This window comes from Oncorhynchus tshawytscha, linkage group LG09 (assembly GCF_018296145.1).
Source record: "Oncorhynchus tshawytscha isolate Ot180627B linkage group LG09, Otsh_v2.0, whole genome shotgun sequence".
In the NCBI taxonomy this organism is placed as follows: domain Eukaryota; kingdom Metazoa; phylum Chordata; class Actinopteri; order Salmoniformes; family Salmonidae; genus Oncorhynchus; species Oncorhynchus tshawytscha.
Genome location: NC_056437.1, coordinates 43,670,365 through 43,693,230, shown reverse-complemented (window position 1 = coordinate 43,693,230; position 22,866 = coordinate 43,670,365). Strand labels below are relative to the sequence as shown.

General features: G+C 41.8%; 1 protein-coding gene across 5 annotated transcripts in view; it reads left to right on the top strand.

The window, feature by feature from the left end:
* The window catches only part of LOC112258000 (opioid-binding protein/cell adhesion molecule-like), a 545,358-nt gene that overhangs the window by 433,697 nt on the left and 88,795 nt on the right, over positions 1-22,866 (top strand). For all 5 annotated transcript variants that reach the window (XM_024432028.2, XM_024432027.2, XM_024432031.2 and 2 more), the window contains one exon: positions 18,121-18,353. In XM_024432028.2, the coding sequence (XP_024287796.1) occupies positions 18,121-18,353 (233 nt within the window). The remainder of the gene's footprint in view (positions 1-18,120; positions 18,354-22,866) is intronic.

The window sequence follows — 22,866 nt, the reverse complement described above, 5'->3', positions numbered from 1 at the left end:
GGGACATGAAAACATGTGTGGGTGGATGTTTTCTTTCCTTTCTTTCCTGTTTTCTTTTCCACAGTGTCAATTGCTTTCACCCAGTGAAGCCAGCTCCGGACAAATCTCCTATTCCCCAAACAAGTGTACCGTCATCACATTTAAGTGCCCCCACGAGGCCCAAAGCAAACAAGTCAACCCAGCCTATATGACCCGCCGGTGACCCCAGCTAGGAGCGGATATAAAACCAGAGATGTAGTATAGTGTATTCATCTCGGAACACATGGGAAATCCCAGTGTTATTACACAGTAGCATTACAGCTTTAGCTGTGCTTGCTAATTGCAGCTTGTGTTTCTATGTAAGAATTGAACCAATGAACAAGTCAGTTTTTACACTCATGCCGTCTTCATTCCTTTTAGGCAATTTGCACTGGCAATGGCAAGGCTGTTTCAAATATGGCCTGAAAAGATCACTAGTGAATCGTACTGCATGTGAAGTCCCCCAATGTTTTAAATGAGGGCCGGACCCACTCTATTGCCTGCGTGTGTGTGTGTGTGTGTGTGTGCGCGTGCGTGTGTGTGTCACAGATTTCGTACAAGTAATTTGTGTCTATTTCATGATCATTTGTGATAGCGAGTTAGTGTGTCTGTGTGTGTTTGGGGTTGGGGTTGGGGTCGGAGGCTCAGGGCTATGGATCCAGCCGGCACATCAGCTCATCCACCTCGCCAGGCATCCAGAGAAACGAAGCGATCACCATAGTAACTATAGAGGCAGAAGCCATGTGGGGTTGGTTCACCAGTGTGGTTAAAGGGAATAGAATCAATGAACTCTGACTGACTGAACAGAGCTGGGCTGGGGTGTCTCGGTGGAAAGTCTCTCTCACTCTCCCTCCCTCTCTGCCTTTTCTCTCTCTCTCTCTCGTTCTCTCCTCCTCTGCCTTTCTCTCTCCCTCCCTCTCTGCCTTTCTCTCTCGCTCCCACTCTCTCTGCCTTTCTCTCTCGCTTGCCTTTCTCTCTCGCTCCCACTCTCTCTATCTCTCTCATCTTAACTGAGCCCACTATGCAATCAGAACATAGTTGTTTATATATGTTTTATAATTAGAATGATAAAGAAAAACTAATTCTAGTGGTAGGATGTTATTTTATTTGTTGTCTAAAAACACATTTCTGAACTGTAGCGTTTGTTTCTAGAGTTCACAGTTAAAGGATTCAGTTGTGTAAAAACTCTAAGAACAATTTAATATTGCCTGATAATGGTCACCTACCTGATAATTGCAGGACCATTATAGAGAACTGTATCCTCAATCGAATGTGTGCATTGCCCCCCATGAAATGGTTCATGACCACTTCTCACCTTGTTATTACCAAATCCCCCATATACTCAGCAATCATTCAGTCACCATGTTTCGCAGAGTCAACTGTTTGCTTAGGGCAGATTTACAGTGCACAGACACACACATGAACATTGTGTGTGAGAGAGCGCTTTTCTGCCCTCACTAAATAATTAAAACAACAATGGGTCCAACTTGTTTTCAATAAACAAAATTCTCTATTTGACATTCTGTACTATCCTATTCTAAATGCTACGCTATGCTAAATCATTTTGTGAAATTGACCTGACAAAACAGATACCGATTCATTATCAATGGTGAAACAGTAGACAATAGCAGAAATACATATGGCCTAGCAGTTGCGGGGACGACTATTCCAAAGACTAATGTCGCCTGGAAGTTAGGGCTGTGCATTATGGCCTAAAAATCATAACATATATTTTTTTCAAACTTATAGGCGATTCACAATATATATAAATAAGTGTTTTAGTAAAATTAAAGGTCAAATACAATGTTTTTCAAACAGACAGCAAAATCGAATGAATTCAGGGCTTGTGAAGTTATACCTAGGCTAAATATAAGCCTTCCACAACCATAAGACCCAATAATAATTAAATGTTATTTTATCAAGTAGTTTAATTAGTCTTTTTTATTTTAATTTTATTTAGCAATAGTCACTTTTCTGGCTTTCAAGTCTGTCTAGAAAATGCTCTTTTTTTGTTACAAATTTAACTAGAACCGGACTAGACAGATAGTACAGTATAACAGCTTCTGCCAAAAATGCTGCTAATGGTATGTGATACAAATGCCGTTTGCGACAAACTGAGCATTCAATTCCAGAATCAATGTTCATCGATACTAGAGATATAAAAATGGTATCGTTTGAAAATGTAACTTCTCTATTACAGTAAATGAATGTCTTAATGTGTTTTGTTGTCCATACTACTGATTATTTTGGACCAAACCTCAAATGAAAATAACGAGTTGAAACTGTTGGCATAGAGGTAGGGGAGGGGCTTGGTGTGTGTGTGTGTAAACCATAGAGGAAGAGGAGAAGCGCCAATATCTGTCCAAAATAAGGACAATTTGTTTCAATGGGCTTATTTTGGACCTAAACTTGTCACGTGCCTTCCCGCCTTTGGGACAATGACTCCCATTGTTTGGGCAGAGCGAGGTAAAGCTCATCATTACATACAGATCTCTGGTGTAAATTGGGAATGTGCACACAGCCCAGAGGAGCGAAGGAGAGGAGACCAAAAATACAACATGAGAACAAGCGGACACAAACGCTCATAAAAACGAAAAATAACAAAACCTTGATTCTTGTGATACAGGCATTTGGAATATCGCGCAAAAACATAGATCAAATTCATTTGAATGTATCTCCCAGCCCTACTGGAAGTTATCCAGGAGTTATACATTACAGATGTTTATTTATCCTGGGTACGTGGGTGCTTAATCAATCTAAGCCAAGCAAAAATAAATATATAACTTTGTCGCAAAACAATCAAGGCTGTTTGTTGTAAAAACATATTTTCCAAATAAGCTTACTGTATCTTCTGATGCTGATTCTAAAGTCGTTTCCCAGGAAATGCCATTTTACCCCACATGCCATGTAATTGATTTATATGTTCAATCTCAGGTATTTCCACACAAAACAGAATAAATAGTGAAGCTGTCATTATATAGTGAAGCTCTTATTATGTTTTAAATGACCTCAACTATTCAGCACTATGGACTTCTTTCTGTTCATTGTCAATTTTATGGAATGTCATACAGGTATATCTTCAGCTGTGTGTGAGAGACACCTTGGAGAGCTAACGCCGACAGATACCCATTTGTGTTGGTACACCAACAAATAATACAGGATTGACCATGACGATCTTGTCATTCCTTTAAAGTGCATTTCAATTACATTAGCGACCTTTTCTACTTGAGAACTAAAGTTCCACCTCGACATAAACACTGCCAAATCTATTTCAGGCTGCATCATTTCAAGGTTGAATAAACAATCTTTTTTTTTTTTACTTTACTTGCAACAGAGACTCTTAAAATGCACTTTTCATACAACAAAAACACATCTATGATGTTGAATTTACATAGTGCTGGGGGCATGTTCAGCAGGGCACAACGTATTGGACCATTCTGTTAGAAATATGTTAAGTAGAACAAATCTGATATTTTTTTCCACTAATTGGGTCTTTTGACCAATCACATTGGTAAAATTGGGCGGCTTGTCTAAACGCAGCCTCTGGCATGTAGACTAAGGAATCATATCAGTTCTATTTATAACATTTCTATCAGCAACATTCCTCAATGTTTGCCAACTGACACAACTGATGTGAAAAACACATCAGTGGTGTGTCAGTTTATATGCAATGCTTTTACGTGCAGATGGACTAAACACGTAAGAACAGGTTGTGTCAAAGCTTATTATGCAACTTTATTTCATTAATACAGACCCCTCAAATGATCATGACCTCACATTTGTCATGCAGTGAAGTTCATATGACAAGCGATAGTGTGAAATTTAAGTGACAGCTACTGATTCAAAAATAATGGGGTTAGGAAAGGGGGTACCATTCTTATTCAGAGATGGTACCTGAGTTAATGGACTGTTGATATCGTCTCATTTAGCTTCACTTCACCTTGTTGTGGTGCTCTCGAAAAAGGAAGCACGTGTGTTTGTGTCTCTCTCTTCTTTCGTCATGGGATGATACTATTTATAGGGATATCATTGCTGAGAGACATTTGTGTTTGTTGTTGATTATTGTTTATTTTTGTTTATTCCCTCCAAGATTGAGTGACCAATGAAAGCTCTCCCTTCCTCTGAAATCTTGTTTGAATCATGTATTTTTTGCTTACGACTCTATTTGTCCTTTACAATATTTGCTGTAGTTGTTGATCTGAGAAGAGGCACATTTATTTCCTTTTGCTTTCAGTTTGTATTTGTTTGGTTACAGATATGAATCATTTCAACTCAATACTATTGGCATCAAGTTGTCTTCATAGAAGATGACCTCGAACTGATATTGGTTGATCAAAGATGTAAATCTGTGAATTAAAATAGCTTAATAGAATACGCTGGTCAAATCAATGCCTCTCCCCTGATCTGCAATGACCCACAAGCTGTGCGTCTCTGCAATGTCTGATGTTTACTTGCAATGGCAGTACATCTCCAGACAGTCTCCTCCTTCAAATTCATGAGAAACCCTCTGACTAATAAGCTTAGTTTAGCACCACATTTTGTTTGATATTCTCCAGTACATAGCCCTTCCATTAACTGCCTGTGGATATTCCAAAATGCGTAAAAAACAGCAAGACCAGCCAACACCCAAATATATAAAATATGTATGTCACAGGAAACCAATATTTACCTTCCTAGTTTTTGTATTTGAACAGTATTAGTTTTACAGTTGCATGCAGACTCTTTGCAGAGCCGTCCATACTGTTTAATAAATGTCACCCATACAAAATTAATCTTTTGTAGTACTTAAAACATAAATTGTTGTATTCCCTATGAACTAGCCAATGATGACACTGCATTAAACATTAACCAACTCCATTGAAGCTCGCACTGAACAAAGTACACTAGAAGCCTCTAATTGTGGGGAAGAGAAATGGCATGCATTTTTAATTATATGCACAGTGCACCAAGGAAGAGGCAAGAAGTTGTTTATTTCACTGCTTCATTTTCACTTCCTCCTGTGCTGTAGTTGGATCCCTTTCATGGCGCTGAAAGGGTCAACACTTTTTCAGGATTAAATTGGTTTGCAGTCTGTGCGACGGTGTTGAGGGAATAATGCAGGATAAAATATTTATTTTTCTTTCTTTATTTGTAGGCATTATGGGGATTTGAACACACTGAGGTTGAGGTTGAACACACTGTACTGTATGATGACCTTGCATAGCACATGGTTTGAAAAGCAGGGCTCTGGCTTAACAGCACCCCATAGCAGGCAAGGGCTTTTTGCAAGTCGAGAATAATTTTACCATAGAATCAATAACATGCAACCTGAGAGAGATATTGTTTGTTCTCAACAGGCGGCTTTGCAATCTCAGAGATCCAAGTAAGTGCTACAACATAAGGGGACATCTTCCTCATGCTATGTCTATTTTATCATCCTCATATCACCTTGTCAATTACAAATTCTTAACCAATATCTCTGACTTTCCTATTACTTCTCCCCCAGTGTCTCTCAACATGCTGTTGAGTTATCTTTACATTTCGAAGTCTCCAGTAGGGTTCTCCAGTAGGGTTCTCCAGTAGGGTTCTCCAGTAGGGTTCTCCAATCTCCTGCTGTGCTCTGTTCCGTTTTATCTTCTGTAAGGTTTCTGGAGTCATAAATACAATCCTAACTATGGCACTTTGAGCATTTTGCAATTCTGAAAAACTGAGACAGAAGGGGCTGAATATCAAGTAAATAGTTGACTCTGGTGACATCATTTCTATTTTGAGTCGAACCAGAAGGTCCTGGGAGAGTTGCTAATGCACCATGTGTCTCTCTCGACAACCTTGTACTTTTTGCACCTCGCAATGCATCTCCTTTAGGTATTACTGGTAACAAATCCTTGTTGAGGCTTTGTGGTTACGTTCACCATGGGACACATTTGTCACAGTAGCCAGGTCCCAGGATTAATTCTTGATTCACTGTGGTGCACTTCAGAGCAAGAAGACAAAAATAGTGTCATACTTGGAGAACATAAAAATATATATTTTAATGTTTCCATGTAAGGATAGCCCACAGTATATCATAAAATAACATCCCAACGGGGAAACAAATGATCTTCACACTTTTAACACCCGCCCATTACAATGTATGACCAGCGCTCTACCCAGTTCCTGTGCCCTTGACTGGCAGTCCAAAAAAGGCAAAATCAGCTACACCTCAGCCCGCTCCCAGGTGATTTTGGAGGTTACCCTTTGTGAAAGAAAGTAGTCCAACAGGGTAAATAAGGCAGGAGACACCATTATGCCATCAACTGGCAACTGGGTCAGGGATTCATCAAGATCATTTCTATTTCATAATGAAGAATTAGGAGATGTTTTATAGAATGCGTTGTTGTCAATGGCTCTCTACCTTGAAATAGCGTTTGATGAATTATTAAACTTCCTGTCAAAGAGGTGGTAGTCTGTGGATTATGTTAAAGTACCCCTCCAGAGGAAGTTGCCGTCACTATTTCTTCTTAATTCCTGTCCTAGTGCGGTTAAGTTCAAGCCTCCTAACACTGAGTTATCGCTCCTTATAAATATTGATTAATCAGGCATGCACATCTCCACCTTCTGTGTGCACGGCCCATATGTTCTCTGGCACAGCCCACACGCCGCAAATTGTAAACACAGCAAAAAGCCACGGCCAGAGTTGCTTTGCTAATGCTACAGAGCATTACGGTTTTACCGGCGAAGCTAGAGGCTAGCTAACCTACTCCCTGGACCAATAAAGCTATCTAGTTACTAATACAATATCCCAACTTCTTGCACATTGATTTGATGAGTCGGTTAAAATAAGGCTTTCACTTAGTCAATTCATAAATCATTCCTATCAATAAACATCTGACAATGTATACATCATGTAATTCTATTGTATGTGCCTTATTAGCATTCAGGACTTGAACCACCTGGTATATTATATAGGTTATAGCACTCCAGACCAGTCTCACATATTGAGTGCCTCGGCCTTGTCTCTGTGTTGGATACCTTTGTACTCTGTCTTGACTCAGTCTCAGACAGCAATTTCCTCCCGAGACCAGCAGAGTAAAAAACTCTGAATAATCAGCTTCCATTCAGTCAGCGCATAAAACCGCTTTGCCAGGCCAAATTTCGACACTCCTTTCTTGAAACATTATTATCTTAACAAGCTTTATATCTATCATAGACATGTTTGTGCAGTGAAGAACTGATAGGCCTTCAGTGTGTGACAGGTTTGTGATTCTGAAAGGACAGCAACTGTAATACCAGCGCACTCATGTAGGAGAGTGCACTTTTTGTCAAACATAAAGGGCCAGTGGTGTAGTGGAGGGTATAAGCAGGTATAAACCGTATACCCACTTTTTTTCAGTGGGCATTGCGTATACTCACTTCTTAATACCTACTGATGCATATCAAAGTGGTGTAGTGGAGGTATACGAGAAATCATGCACAAAGTAGCCTATACAATCGCAAAGCATGTGAAATAGCCTAGTTTCACCGGAATATCATCTGCAGGCAGCAAGAGTGTACAGCTCTCAACTGGTTTTGGCATGGAGCATCTCACAGGAGAATGACATCGGTAGCCGGTAGGGTAGGAAAGACGTTTCATCTTATGATATCAACAATGGGTATGCAAACCAGGTATTGAAAAAGTTTAGTCGGAAGTGTTGGTTAGTAAAAGGGGATACATAGTCAGTTGTACAACTGAATGCATTCAACTGAAATGTGTCTTCCGCATTTAACCCAACCCCTCTGAATCAGAGAGGTGCAGGGGGCTGCCTTAATCGACATCCACATCTTCAGTGCCCGGGGATCAGTGGGTTAACTGCCTTGCTCTGGGGGAGAATGAAATATTTTTACCTTGTCAGCTCAAGGATTCAATCCAGCACCCTTTCAGTTACTGGCCCAACGCTCTAACCGCTCTAACCACTAGCTATTTATGATGCGCAATTGTCATCATAACCTGCTTGCCATAGAGGTGTAGACATGGATGGGCCTGGGTGGACACAGGTCCACCCAATGGGCAGCCAGGCCCTGACAGGTCCACCTAATCAGATCGATGTGGTTTAAGCATTGTTGTGGACTTAAACCATCACATTTTTGTCCTTTTCTATGAAAAAAGAAATGTGATTTTGAGAGTGAAAGTCTGAAAAATCTATAGGAAAACAGGATTTTTCACACAGGATGCCTTTCCTTCACTGGGCAGGCCGTTTGAGAACTTCTTGGCAAAATTAGAGTATACCCACTTCTACAGGCACCCCTGCATAGGGTCGATAGAAAGACACCAGTCACACACAGCATGATGTTAAAGGATAAACAGTATCACGTTCTGACCTTTATTTCCTTTGTTTTGTCATTATTTAGTATGGTCAGGGCATGAGTTGGGGTGGGCAGTCTATGTTTGTTTGTTCTATGATTTGGGTATTTCTATGTTTCGGCCTAGTATGGTTCTCAATCAGAGGCAGGTGTCATTAGTTGTCTCTGATTGAGAATCATACTTAGGTAGCCTGGGTTTCACTGTGTGTTTGTGGGTGATTGTTCCTGTCTCTGTGTTTGCACCAGATAGGACTGTTTTGGGTTTTCACGGTTCTTGTTTTTGTATTCAATTGTTCATGTGTACATTTACGTATTAAAAGAACCATGGACACTTACCACGCCGCATATTGGTCCTCTGATCCTTTTCGCCTCTCCTCTTCGGAAGAGGAGGAGGAAATCCCTTACAGAATCACACACCTTAACAGGACCAAGCGGCGTGGTAAACAGCAGCTGCAGCAAAAGCAGCAGCAGGAACAGCAACAGCGATGTCAGGATTTCGGGACATGGGAGCAGAATCTGGACTACACAACTTGGGAGGAGATAGACAGGTGGGCGGTCGACCCAGGGAGAGTGCCGGAGCCCGCCTGGGATTCGATGGAGCAGTGCGCGGAAGGTTACAGGAGAATGAGGTTGGCGAAGCGAACACGGCTGGCAAGGAAGCCCGAGAGGCAGCCCCAAAAATGTATTGGGGGGGCACACAGGAAGTGTGGCGAAGCCAGGTAGGAGACCTGCGCCAACTTCCTGTGCTTACTGGGGGGCGAGAGAGACCGGGCAGGCACCGTGTTATTCTGTGGAGCGCACGTCCCCAGTGCGGGTGCATAGCCCGGTGCGGTACATACCAGCTCCGCGTATCGGCCGGGCTAGAGTGAGCATTGAGCCAAGTGCCATGAAGCCGGCTCTACGCATCTGGTCCCCAGTGCGTCTCCTTGGGCCGGCTTACATGGCACCAGCCTTGCGCACGGTGCCCCGGTTCGCCTGCATAGCCCAGTGCGGGCTATTCCACCTCGCCGCACTGGCAGGGCGACCGGGAGCATTCAACCGGGTAAGGTTGGGCAGGCTCGGTGCTCAAGAGCTCCAGTGCGCCTGCACGATCCGGTCTATCCGGTACCACCTCCACGCACCAGCCCTCCGGTGGCAGCCCCCCGCACCAGGCTGTCTCTCTGTCTCACCCCTACAGGTGCTCCCGCCTGTCTAGCGATGCCGGAGCCTTCCTCTTCTCCAGCGCAGCCGGAGTCTCCCGCCTGTTCGGCGCTACCAGAGCTCCCGCCCCTCATTCCAGAGGCGCCAGAGCTCCTTAGTCCAGCGTTGCCAGAGCCTTCCTCTCCAGCGTTGACGGAACTTCCCGTCTGCCCAGCGCCATCTGAGCTACCCGTCTCTCCAGCGTTGCCGGAGCTTCCCATCTGCCCAGCGCCGTGTGTTTGTGGGTGATTGTTCCTGTCTCTGTGTTTGCACCAGATAGGACTGTTTTGGGTTTTCACGGTTCTTGTTTTTGTATTCAGTTGTTCATGTGTACATTTACGTATTAAAAGAACCATGGACACTTACCACGCCGCATATTGGTCCTCTGTTCCTTTTCGCCTCTCCTCTTCGGAAGAGGAGGAGGAAATCCCTTACAAACAGTCCATGAACTCGGACATAATAAGCCAGTCGGTCCCAATCATAATAATTCAAAAATACAACCATTAAGCATTTCCCAATCGACATGTACAACTATTAATTCCCATTGCAAAAAAGATTTAATGTTTAGCATACAACATAACCGGTGACCTAAAGTTTAAAGTGAAACTGACAGGGTTTAACTACTTTGCAGATAGGAAACAAACAGAAAATCATAATATCAGTCAAACATACCAAATTCCCAATTTATGCTACGAAACCAACTCTAAGAGGTTTTAAAATAGGTTCTATTTGACTCAATGTTCCATGTCATACACTAAAGAATTGTTGGCACAATAGATGGATGCAGTTCAATGAATCACTAATATAATTCCCCAATACATTTTTTGGTATAGTCGCAAAAATATTGCTAACAGGTTGTAAATCACAGCTGGCCTGGTATGTTTTTTGCTGCCTCCATTCGGGATGCATTGTTTCAGTTTCAATGATTCAATATTCTGGGCAAAAACTGATGAATGTAAGGCAGGGAATGTCAATACAATCAAACTAGCAAGGACAATGATCACAAGTCATTCATAATGTGGCAAAAAGGCTAGCGTATATATTTATGTAGCAAGCTAAAAACACAGAGCCTAAGGTTAGCTAGGGTGAGTGGCTGACTTTTTCCTCTCATAACTTTTTTTGCTGGCTATACACAGCTAGGGATAAAGGTGTTATTTGGTTAGCTTGAAAGAACTTGTACGACAGTTATCTGGTTAGCATATCTCTTGCATTCGCATATTCACTCTGGTTATCTACTCCGATTTCAGAGCACTTTCGTCTGAGTGTGCCAGAACGCAGAACAACTGATGAATTTTCAAACGCGCAACACCTGCTGAATATGACCGGTGTCAGTAAACATAGGCAACAAAAAAAAGTAAGTTAGTCAAGAACGCTCTAGATAACATGTAAACTGCCTAACCAGCTCTGCTACAGTGATTTAAATGGTCAGAGTGAGGTGTTCTCTCATTTGTGTCTGGAAGTAGCTAGTTAGTTTGGGAGGAGCATGCATTGGCAGGGAAGCTGCAGAAGGACTAGGAGGCTACCATTCCCCATCATTTATCAGTGCAATTTTGACGGCCACCTAGCTAAAAAAGTGGAAGAGGGTTTATTTAATGTTCCTTAGTTAGATTTCTATTAATTTACTTTTGAGTCGTTTAGCAGACACTCGTATCCAGGGCAACTTATAGTAGAGTAGTGAATACATTTTGAGACTTTTTTCATTCTTGTCCCCTGTGGGAATCAAACCCACAACTCTGGTGTTACAAGCACCATTCTCTACCAACTGAGCTACACGGAACCAAGCTCATCTTGCTGTGCCTAGCATTAGTTGTTGATCTTGTTGTTGTAGCTGTTCATAACTGAGGGAGAGCGGGACTACCTTTTCATGGTTGTTTGATCAATATGACTGTCAAGTTCCCAAATGTAAGAGGACTCCCTTGGCGTTTACATATTTGCAGGAATCCATTCAGGTGTATTTTGTGGCTTTTGGCGAATGCGTTCTAATGATCTAAAGTCGCGCTCTTGCAACTGCCTGTAAACACACATTCCAGTTCAAAGTGAATGATGGCAGGCGCATGTGGCAAATGGCTTGTTTGTATAAAGGCCTACTGTAGCTGATTGGCTATACTCGGTTTAATTTACTGCACGACCGATTTCCCACTCTATATTCTATAGAATTTTCACAAATGCTTTAGTATTCATAATTCCCAAACACTCTAAGAATTTATGAAAACGACCATATCCAAGTGGTTGCTTGTCTGAAAATGTTTAAAACATGTCATATTCTTCCTGGGCGTGTACATTAACAAATTTCATGTTGCTAAAATGTTGTCAGTTCCACTTTAAATGCAACAATGTTTAACACACATATGTTATTTTAAAAGAGATGGCTAACAGCTGCACCATTGAGAGCATCCTGACTGGTTGTATCACCACCTGGTATGGCAACTGCTCGGCATCCGACTATAAGGCGCTACAGAGGATGGTGCGTACGGCCCAGTACATCACTGGGGCCAAGCTTCCTGCCATCCAGGACCTACATACTAGGAGGTGTCAGAGGAAGGCCCCAAAAATGGTCAAAGACTCCAGTCACCCAAGTCATAGACTGTTCTCTCTGCTACCGCACAGCAAGCGGTTCTAATGCATAGTCACTTTACCCCACCTACATATACAAATTACCTGTACTAACCTGTAGCCCTGCACATTGACCCGGTAACTCCTGTAAATAGCCTTGTTAATGTTATTTTATTGTGACACTTTTTATTAATTTTTTTTAATTGAGTTTATTTTGTAAATATTCTCTTAACCCTACTTCTTGAACTGCATTGTTGGTTAAGGGCTTGTAAGTATTAATTTCACGATAAGGTCTACCTACACCTGTTGTATTCGGCGTATGTGACAAATACAATTGGATTTGATTTGAACAACAGCAAGCGTGCTGCAATTAAAAGCACAGCTCCACTCAGCAGCTGATGATCATTTGAAACTTAACTTCTTGTTGAAAGTTATTCTTGAAAAGGGAAAAGCAAAAAAATTAGCAACAACATCCGTTTTGAGAAGACCTGTTGCAGCCGCTGCAAACTAGTCGACAACATCGTGGGAAAACAACGCTATTGCGTTGTGACCTGTTGGCCTTCAAAAAGGCAGATGTTTTCATACATTTTTGTAAAAACGGCTCCATCCATCAAGCCAAAATGTCATTGGTTGATTCCACTGTCACTCCAAAACGTTGCCCTAATACAGTTGAATGGCAGATGCCTTTATCTAGCTTCTGATGGCCTAGACAATGGCTGATTTAGCTAGCTAGATGTATCCCCTCAGACACCAGCAAAGAAAAATCCTGATTGGATATTTATTTATCTTCAGTGTTAACCCTTTCCAACAAAACCTAAAGAGATTAAATGAGATCATTGAAAATATAATTATAATTATTATAATAATAATTTGATCAATCCTTAGCCCTCCTCTGAAGGTGTAGAAGGCCCATTGTTTCCCACTGCTTTTGAGTTATTAATCATTTGTAGAGTGGCTCTATTTTCTCTCAGCATGCATTTTTTCACTATTCTGAATGTCTAAAGAATCCATATGTTGTTCTGAAATGTAAACACAGAAATACTTGACATTTTGAACTCTTATGATGGTGGTGATTTTACAAAATTACAATCATGGTCTTGAATTGGACTGGCATTTTTTTTGGTCTCAGTCTTGACTCGGTCTCCCCGCCGGTCTTGGTCTTGACTCAGTCTCGCTTTAGGTGGACCTCAAACACAACACAGGTTATAGCCAAGAGAGGAGGAAGCGGTTGCTTGTTAGAGCACAGACATGGTTCTAATTTCAGGGGTGCTCATGAGGACCCCAATAGCAATTAAAATGTCTATGTGGCCCCCCTCAAACTTAATTGCAATAATGGGAACCTTCAGTAGTCAATGTGTGATCGGTCCTGAGCGTAAGAGTAGACTATAATGAACATGTGATTTATTTTCCATTGTTTGCTCAGCTTGTAACTGTAGTTGGTTATGTTAATATTATCAGAACAGGTATTGAATGATAAACAGAACAAAACATTGACCCATTCTGTGATTTTATATTTTTTAATGATCCATTTAATCCACATCCTCACTTTATGTCAAAATTACAATATTGCTGCTTGGCCAGCCTCTGCCCTTGGTCTGCATCCCATAGCCCGGGAGTCCTCAGACATGTATGGCACAAGAAACAGATAGGTAGGTTGTTGAATTGTCATTATGTCTGTCATGGATCCAGTCCTACATTACCATTTCACTGTTTTTAGTTTAGCCCAGAGAACTGAGAATCGGGCAGCTATTCTCTCTGTCTGTATACAGTCAAGACAGTGCTGTCAGGTTCCTACCCACTATGTACATCAACACCTGGGTCATGCCACCCATGACTGTCCAGCCTTGTTGTAGTCCTGACTCTACTCTACTTCACCTAGGTGGCGTAGGGATTTTAGCAGCGTTGGATAATCATAGACAGTGACCTGACTTGCATTTTTGGGGAGATAGTCCTCTGTCAGTTTTCTGGGCATGTGTGAGTTGGGATGTTATTTACAGTGACATAGGCCTACCTTCACAATAAGCTACTCAAATTATTGTAGACACTGCATTCTTCTGGAAAAACTTCAGTGATGATTAAATATTTTTGGAGTCAGCTTCGTGTTTGGTAACATGAAAGGGATAGATACCAAGTTGGTTGGACAACTAAATGCATTCAACGGAATAGTGTCTTCCGCATTTAACCCAACCCCTCAGAGAGGTGCGGGAGCTGCCTTAATCGACGTCCACGTCATCGGCAGCGGTCCAGTAGCATTAGCTACTACTGGTAAAACAGTGATTTACTTACTGAGCTATATATAAACTTAGCTACTTCATATGGATTTACTTCACTGTACTGTTACCTACAGCGCATTTGGAAAGTATTCAGACCCAATTACTTTTTCCACATTTTGTTACATTACAGCCTTATTCTAAAATGTATTAAATACAAATGTTAATTAATCAACACACAATAACCTATAATAACAAAGTGAAAGCAGGTGTTTAGATTGTTTAGCAAATGTATAAAAAACAGATACCTTATTTACATAAGTTTTCAGAACCTTTGCTATGAAACTCAAAATTGAGCTCAGGTCCATCCTGCTTCCACTGATCACCCTTAAAATGTTTCCACAACTTGATTGGAGTTCACCTGTGGTAAATTCAATGGATTGGACATGATTTGAAAAAGGCACACCCCTGTCTATATAATGTCCCACAGTTGACACTGCATGTCAGAGGTCGAACCAATAGTCCGTAGAGCTCAGAGACAGGATTGGGTCGAGGTACAGATCTGGGTAAGGGTGCCAAAAATGTCTGCAGCATTGAAGGTCCCCAAGAAAACATCTGGTGATTTTGTAGAAATACTATTAATAAACATTGATAAAAGATACTAGTGTTATTCACAGAAATAAAGATATACTTCACCTTAATGCAACACAATGCTGTGTCAGATTTCAAAAAAACTTTACGGAAAAAGCATCATCTGAGAATGGTGCTCAGAACCCAAAACAGCCAGAGGAATAGCCGCCATTTTGGAATCAACACCATAAATATTCACTTACCTTTGATGATCTTAATCAGAAGGCACTCACAGGAATCCCAGTTCGACAATAAATGACTGATTTGTTCCATAAAGTTCCATCATTTATGTCCAAATAGTCACTTGTTGTTAGCGTGTTCAGCCCAGTAATCCATTTTCATGAGGCGCGAGCATTTCATCCAGACAAAAACTCGAAAAGTTCCATTACAGTCCTTTAGAAACATGTCAAACGATGTATGGAATCAATCGTTAGGATGTTTTTAACATAAAACATCAATAATGTTCCAACCGGAGAATTCCTTTGTCTTCAGAAAAAGCACTGGAACGAGAGGTAACTCTGTCGGGAGCGAGCGTCATGAGACCAAGGCTCTCTGCCAGACCACTGACTCAAAGAGGTCTCATGAGCCCCCCCTTTATAGTAGAATCAAACCAGTTTCTAGAGACGGTAGACATTTAGTGGAAGCCCTAGGAAGTGCAACCTCATCCATATCTCAATGTGTACTCGGTAGGCCAAGCTTTGAAAAACTACAAACCTCAGATGTCCCACTTCCTGGTTGGATTTTTCCCAGGTTTTGTCTGCCATATGAGTTCTGTTATACTCATAGACGTCATTCAGAGTGTTTTCTATCCAATACTAATAATAATATGCATATATTAGCATCTGGGACAGAGTAGGAGGCAGTTCACTCTGGGCACGCTATTCATCCAAAAGTGAAAATGTTGCCCTCTATCCCAAAAAGGTTAAATTGCACAACAATTCCATGTGAATCTGATAACTAGAATGTGTAGACTTTCCAAGATACAGTTTATGTCGTCCTATCATCAGTAATAATGTCTCAGACGCCAACTAATCTGACATCAAACTCTTTAAGTACCAATGCATATTTTCAACTGGTTGGATTACCGAAATATGGTTCAGTTTCCCACCTTTTGATGTTACCAGACTCTCAATGTTAACAAAGGGATTTTCAATAGTCACATCGGTAGAGTAGAAAGAGGAAAAATGGGAAAGGTATTTATGGGGGTCATAAACCTCCCCATCAGGCCCAAGTCATGACAGTTATCAGAGCTCTTGCAGCATGAACTGACATGTTGTCCAAAAAAATCAAAGGATCAGAGAATGAATCTAGAACTGAAAGCATAAGCTACAGATAGCTAGCACTGCAGTACATACAATGTGGTAAGTAGTTGACTCAAAGAGAGAGAAGGACAATAGTTGAACAGTTTTCAACAAAATAATTTCTTCAAAAAGGAAGCAGAAGCAAGAGTGAGAGTGATTGACATTTTTGTCATTTTTTTCCACTTTCAGTTTCACTTAGCTAGAAAATGTAGATGGATAGTTTAGCCTACTCAACCACCCGGCTCAAACAGAGGGATGTCATGTTAGCTAGCTGGCTATGACTATCCAACACAACACTGGAACTCTAAGTCAATGTAAGCTTTTGGTTTTATTCATTTATTGCCACCGGGGCCCAACGGTGTAAATGCTAAACTGCTTACTGACTATACACTGTAACGTTACTGCATGATTGTAGCGGGTGTACTAATTAATACATTAGTTATATTAGCTATGTTGACAAGGAACGTTACTTTAGCTAAAATGGGAACAACAATGTAGGCCATGTGTAGCGGTTATGACATGGTTTGGCTTGGAAAGGTTTTTTCGCCTTGTCACATACAGATGTGTTGTGCATTGAAGTCCACAAATGAAGTGAAAAGGTGAGGGAAGGAATAAAATGTGGCTGCTATGAAAGTGAACTGTGTTTATGTGTGATCAGGGCTGTATTCATTCTGCCGATTCTGTTGAAAATAGTTTCTTAAAAACTGTTGGACTAATAATTACATCCTAGATCAGCTAGATGCAGGCAAGAGTGTGCAAGGCTGTATTTAATGTGTCACTGTCTGTCACCTCAACATTTTATCTCGACCTGTGTGCACCTATGTTGTAAACTTTCATCATAGGCTAGGTTGTAGCAATCTCACGATGGGTATAGGGAAGATTTGAGTATCATTTAGTAGCCTAAACCTATCAATGTTACAATGAACTGGGTGAATGGAATATGAATGACAGTCATCCAATATGCTGTAATAGAAAAAAGGCGAAGCTTGTGAAAAAATGTTTTGTCCTCCCTCATCAGAAACGGCACTGACCGCAACTATGCCTATGCTTTTCCCATTTCGGAGGAATGGCGTGAATGAAGGACAAGGAAGTTGACCGACCAGATATGCCCATCAGCCAAAGAAGTTAGTGTGTTCTGTTGGATCTCTTCCAGCAAAGTGCCTAAGGAAGTTCTCAGCTTTCCATTAATTGGAGTTGCATGGGCAGAGATGCACACACAATCACACGTAACACACGTGCACTACCCACGTTGTAAGTCTTCTTGTGTGACCTCCAAGTCGAGTCATCATATAACAGTAAACCTGAGGTTATCCAGGCGTTCCACAAAGAGAGTATGATGAAAATTCCATTAACTCCTACTGTAATTGCATATGATTTAGCATAGTTAACATAATCAATATAGTAACCTATTGACAGATATTAGTGATTTGTCAAACACTTGACATGGATAACCCCTGGACCAGCACCTCCAAAAAGTTAGCTGAACATGGGTTAAGGTTCATTTGGCTATGATGAAAAGGATAATGACATTTACTGTCTCACAGAAGATGTTTGAATGCACCAAATGCAGTACACATTTCTAAAGCAACAAAGGTTGGATTCTCTTAGATATCCTAGAGAAATCTGTGCACAGAGGCATCACAAGCACTGTGGTCATTTGCTATGACTGCCATCGACACTCGATATCGAGTATACACAAGCATGTAACTTCTGACTTATTTTTCCTTCATGACACAACAGCCCCCCTGGACACTGTCCCACCCTCACTCCCATCACTGGAACAGAAGTGACGAATGCCATAGAGGGAAAGCTGTGACATCACAAATGGGGCCTGCTGTGGTCTCACCTGATGCAAAGCAAAGCGTTACTTTTCCGTTTTGTATTTCACCTTGTGTTTGATTTGGCAATGTTCCTTCTTTCTCGTCCTACAGGTGCGCACAAGGGGACATCGTCACACACACGGCCTGGCTCAACCGGTCGAGTATACTGTACGCCGGCGAGGATAAGTGGTCTGTGGATCCCAGGGTGAGCCTGGTTACACTCAATCAGGAGGAGTTCACCATCAAGATTGAGGACGTGGACATGACAGATGAAGGCCCATACATCTGCGCGGTGCAGACGAGCAGCAGACCGAGGACGACGTCAGTGCACATCCTCGTCCAAGGTAAGCCAAAGCCTTTGAATCTAGATACATTCTGGGCGGATGATGGAGAAAAACATATTTTGTCTGATGTACAGTATGTGTGTGTCTCTCTTCTATCTCTCTCCCTCTTTGTGTGTGTGTCTTTGTGCTTGTGCCTGTGCCTGTGTCGCTCTCCCTCTCGCTCTTTCACTGTATATGTGTGCGTGTGCATCTCCCTCTCTGGTGTATTTGGTGGCCTTCATACCCCTCAGTGAATGAGAACCTCTTATTACCACATAGAAAAACAAATTGGTATACTTTCTCTTTCACTGTGGAAGGGATGTAAAATTGAATAAATATAAATAAAGGGAGAAGCACATGTAGAACAACACCAGTCTGGGAATGCACTTCACTAAGTCATCCGTTATTATCTGTGCAGTTGGTGGTGTACTTGCTTTATTAGCTTTTACAATCTCCCAGTAGATTCCACCTAACTTGTAAAAACTTACAGTATGGAAAGCATCCATCGTGTGGTGCTCGTTCACAGTCTAATCAATTATATACAGTACCAGTCAAAAGTTTGGACACACCTACTCATTCAAGGGTTTTTCTTTATTTTTACTATTTTCTACATTGTAGAATAATAGTGACGACTTCAAAACTATGAAATAACACATAAGGAATCATGTAGTAACCAAAATAGTGTTTGTTACGCTCATTTAAAGATGGATTGGACCAAGGTGCAGCGTTATTTAAATGACACCGAAAAACCAACAAAATACAAAAATGAACGTGAAGCTATATGCAGAGCAGAACGCAAACAAGATCCCACAATCTAAGGTGGGAAAAAGGGCTGCTTAAGTATGATCCCCAATCAGAGACAACGATAAACAGCTGTCTCTGATTGGGAACCATACTAGGCCAACAAAGAAATAGAAACATAGAAACATAGAAACACCATCATGCGCATCAGCACTCATTGGACTCACCGGGACTCCTTCACTTTGTTGATTGACCCATCTACTGTATATCTGTCTGTTCCTCCGTTGGTTCCCCGTGTCAGTATTATTGTCGTTTACGTTTCCCCTGTCCAGACGCTATCCGTGTTCTGTTTCATGTCTGTGTTTCAGTAAATGTTCACTCCCTGTACTTGCTTCTCGTCTCCAGCATCTGTCCTTACAGAATGCTGACAGCAATATGTGAAGCATCAGGGAATTATTATTATTATTTTTTTGTTGGTGACGGGTCCGGGTGCCATCACTGATTGGAACTGGGGGTGCCTCAGCTGGCTCGTTGGGCTTCCATGCCTTAGCTGACTCGAGAGGGTTTCTTGGCTTGGCAGGGGCCCATCCCACGTCATGCCTCAGCGGGATTGTCAGGCTCCCGCGCCCAGCGGGATCGTCAGGATCCCGCGCCTCAGCCGGCTTGTCCAGCGCCTGTTTCATGTCCGTGTTTCATTAAATGTTCACTCCCTGGACTTGCTTCTTGGCTCCAGCATCTGTCCTTACACTCATGGCATTCTCTCAACTAACTAGTATTGAAGGAGTACCCACATATGTTGAGCACTTTTTGGCAGCTTTTCCTTCACTCTGCGGTCCAACTCATCCAAAACCATCTCAATTGGGTTGAGCTCAGGTGTATTGTAGAGGTTAGGCCATCTGATGCAGCACTCCATCACTCTCCTTCTTGGTCAAATAGCCCTTACACAGCTTGGAGGTGTGTTGGGTCATTGTCCTCTTGAAAAACAAATTAAATTCCCACTAAGCACCAACCAGATGGGATGGCGTATCGCTGCAGAATGCTGTGTTGGCCATGCTGGTTAAGTGTGCCTTGAATTCTAAATAAATCACTGACAGTGACACCAGCAAAGCACCCCCACACCATCAAACCTCCTCCTCCATGCTTCACGGTGGGAACCACACAATCGGAGATCATCCGTTCACCTACTCTGTGTCTCACAAAGCCACGGCGATTGGAATCAAAAATCTCAAATTTGGACTTATCAGACGAAAGCACAGATTTCCATGTCTAATGTCCATAGCTCGTGTTTCTTAGCCCAAGCAAGTCTCTTCTTCTTCTTGGTTTCATTTAGTAGTGGTTTCTTTGTACCAATTTGACCATTAACGCCTGATTCACACCGTCTCCTCTGAACAGTTGATATTGAGATGTCTGTTAATTGAACTCCGAGAAGCATTTATTTGTTCTACAATTTCTGAGGCTGTTAACTCTAACGAACTTAACTCTAATTAACGTATCCTCTGCAGCAGATGTAACTCTGGGCCTTCCTTTCATTTGGCAGTCCACATGCACTTGAAGAAACTTTCAAAAGTTCTTGAAATCTACCGGATTGACCTTCCTTCATGTCTTAAAGTAATGTTGGACTGTCCTTTCTCTGTGCTTATTGAGCTTTTCTTGCCATAACATGGACTTGGTCTTTTACCAAATATGGCTATCTTCTGTATACTACCCCTACCATCGAGGCAAATGGTGGCTTCTTTGAAGAAATATAGTTAATACTGGTTAACACTTTTTTTGGTTACTACATGATTCCATATGTGTTATTTCATAGTTTAGATGTCTTTACTATTATTTTACAATGTAGAAAATTATACAAATAAAAAGTATGTGTGTCCAAACTTTTGACTGATAATATGGATGCGTGTATTGTTATGTATTACTGCACTGTTGGAGCTAGCATTTCGTTGTACCTGCAATAACATCTGCAAAATATGTGTATGCAACTGATAAAATGTGATTTGTTTTCATAATAGAGCAGTGGCGAACATCTGTTTTGAGGTAGGCTAGCTATAATATCCTATAGGCTACATGTCTTATCGTTGATGTTTGATGGCAGACTGTAATACTCATGGAACCACATGTAGAAGAGGAGTTAGTTATAAATATATGTAATGGAACTGGAACTGTGCAATAGATTAAGCATATTGTTAACCGGGCCCCTTTGTAACAGGCAGCCAGACAAACGCTGTGTCACAATATTGCAGACCGATTATTAGCTAGTTTACTCTTTAAAAGTATCCTCGACTACCGTGGTCTTCCATGCAATAAGAGCTAAAGATATGGGAAGTAGCTATAAACTGATCATAACTCTAATGTTATAACGTTTATGTGTATGGCTCAAAACTGATTTCTGGGATTGGTTATTAGTGCAGTCAATGTGTAGCCTGTGTAGTGTACTGGTTTCGATGTGTATAAGCTTTGTTGATGGAGTTTGCCCCAGCAAAATTTTAATGTTAAAACCGACAGTGTTCAAGCCATATGTTCTAATGAAGTGGATAATGGTCTGATTTGAGCCCCATTAACGGCATTGCACTCCTGAGATAGTATATTTTTCCTAATCAGCGCATCCTGAGGCAATGTGATTGATGGCAGTGTCATTGCTGAGCACCAGAGCATTAGGGCGGAACAGAAGAGAACTGAGCAGGCTGAGATGCAAGGCTAGTGTATACAGTGGGGTCCGGAATGCCTTCTTAAAGATGAGAAAGAAAGACTGTATAAAATAAATAATCCAAATACTAAGTTATATTGTATGCTTATTTTATTTGTATTATATTAATACAATTGCTAAAGGAAATTTAGTTTGTTGAAAAGTAATAATAATAATAATAAAGATAGGGGTCAAAATTATTGATATCCCTGTTTTCAATACTCGAGCACCTTTCCCTTGCGAGAATAATGACGCTGAACCTTTTTCTAAAACGTTTTATGAGGTTGGATAACACATTGGGAGGGATCTTAGACCATTCCTCCATACAGAATATCCTTCGTCTGTGTGTCACTCCCTGACCTTAGAGAGCCTGCTTATTTCTCTATTTGGTTAGGTCAGGGTGTGATTTGGGTGGGCATTCTAGTTTTCTATTTCTTTGATGGCCGGGTATGGTTCCCAATCAGAGGCAGCATTCTATCGTTGTCTCTGATTGGGAATCATACTTAGGCAGCCTGTTTTCCACCTGAGTTTGTGGGATATTGTTTTTGCACAGTAGCTGTATAGCCCTGCAGAACTTTACGTTCGTTGTACACTTTCCACGCAAGCACGAGGGGCTGCCTCTCGTACTTGCATCATGTCCAAGATTCCTGATCTCGTCGCCGTTCCTCTCTCACTGCCTCTATCTGCTTCCATGTCAGGGTCTTGTCCCCTGCCATTACCTCCCCCCAGGTCCATGATGTCCTCCACTCCTGGGCACGCTGCTTGGTCACTTGGTGGTGGGATCTTCTGTTAGGTCCGTCGTCGGAATGAGAGCGTGGAAAGTGTACACGGAGGTGTCGGTCGGAGCCGAGGGTTGAACCAGTGCCAGTCAGGGAGTCGAGTGAGGAGCTCGACGCAAGATTCCGGAGAGAGGTGCTGGCGTTGAGAGAGCTGCAGAGTGGGCGTGCTGATGAGCGTGACACCAGTCCGGTGTCATGTGCACCGGTTTCACGCATCTGGCCTCCGGTGCACCTCACCAGTCTGGTGCATCCTGTGTCTCCTCCGCGCACTCACTCTGGGGTGTGTGTCACCGTTCAGGCACCATGTTATGCAGTTCTACGTACCGTGTCT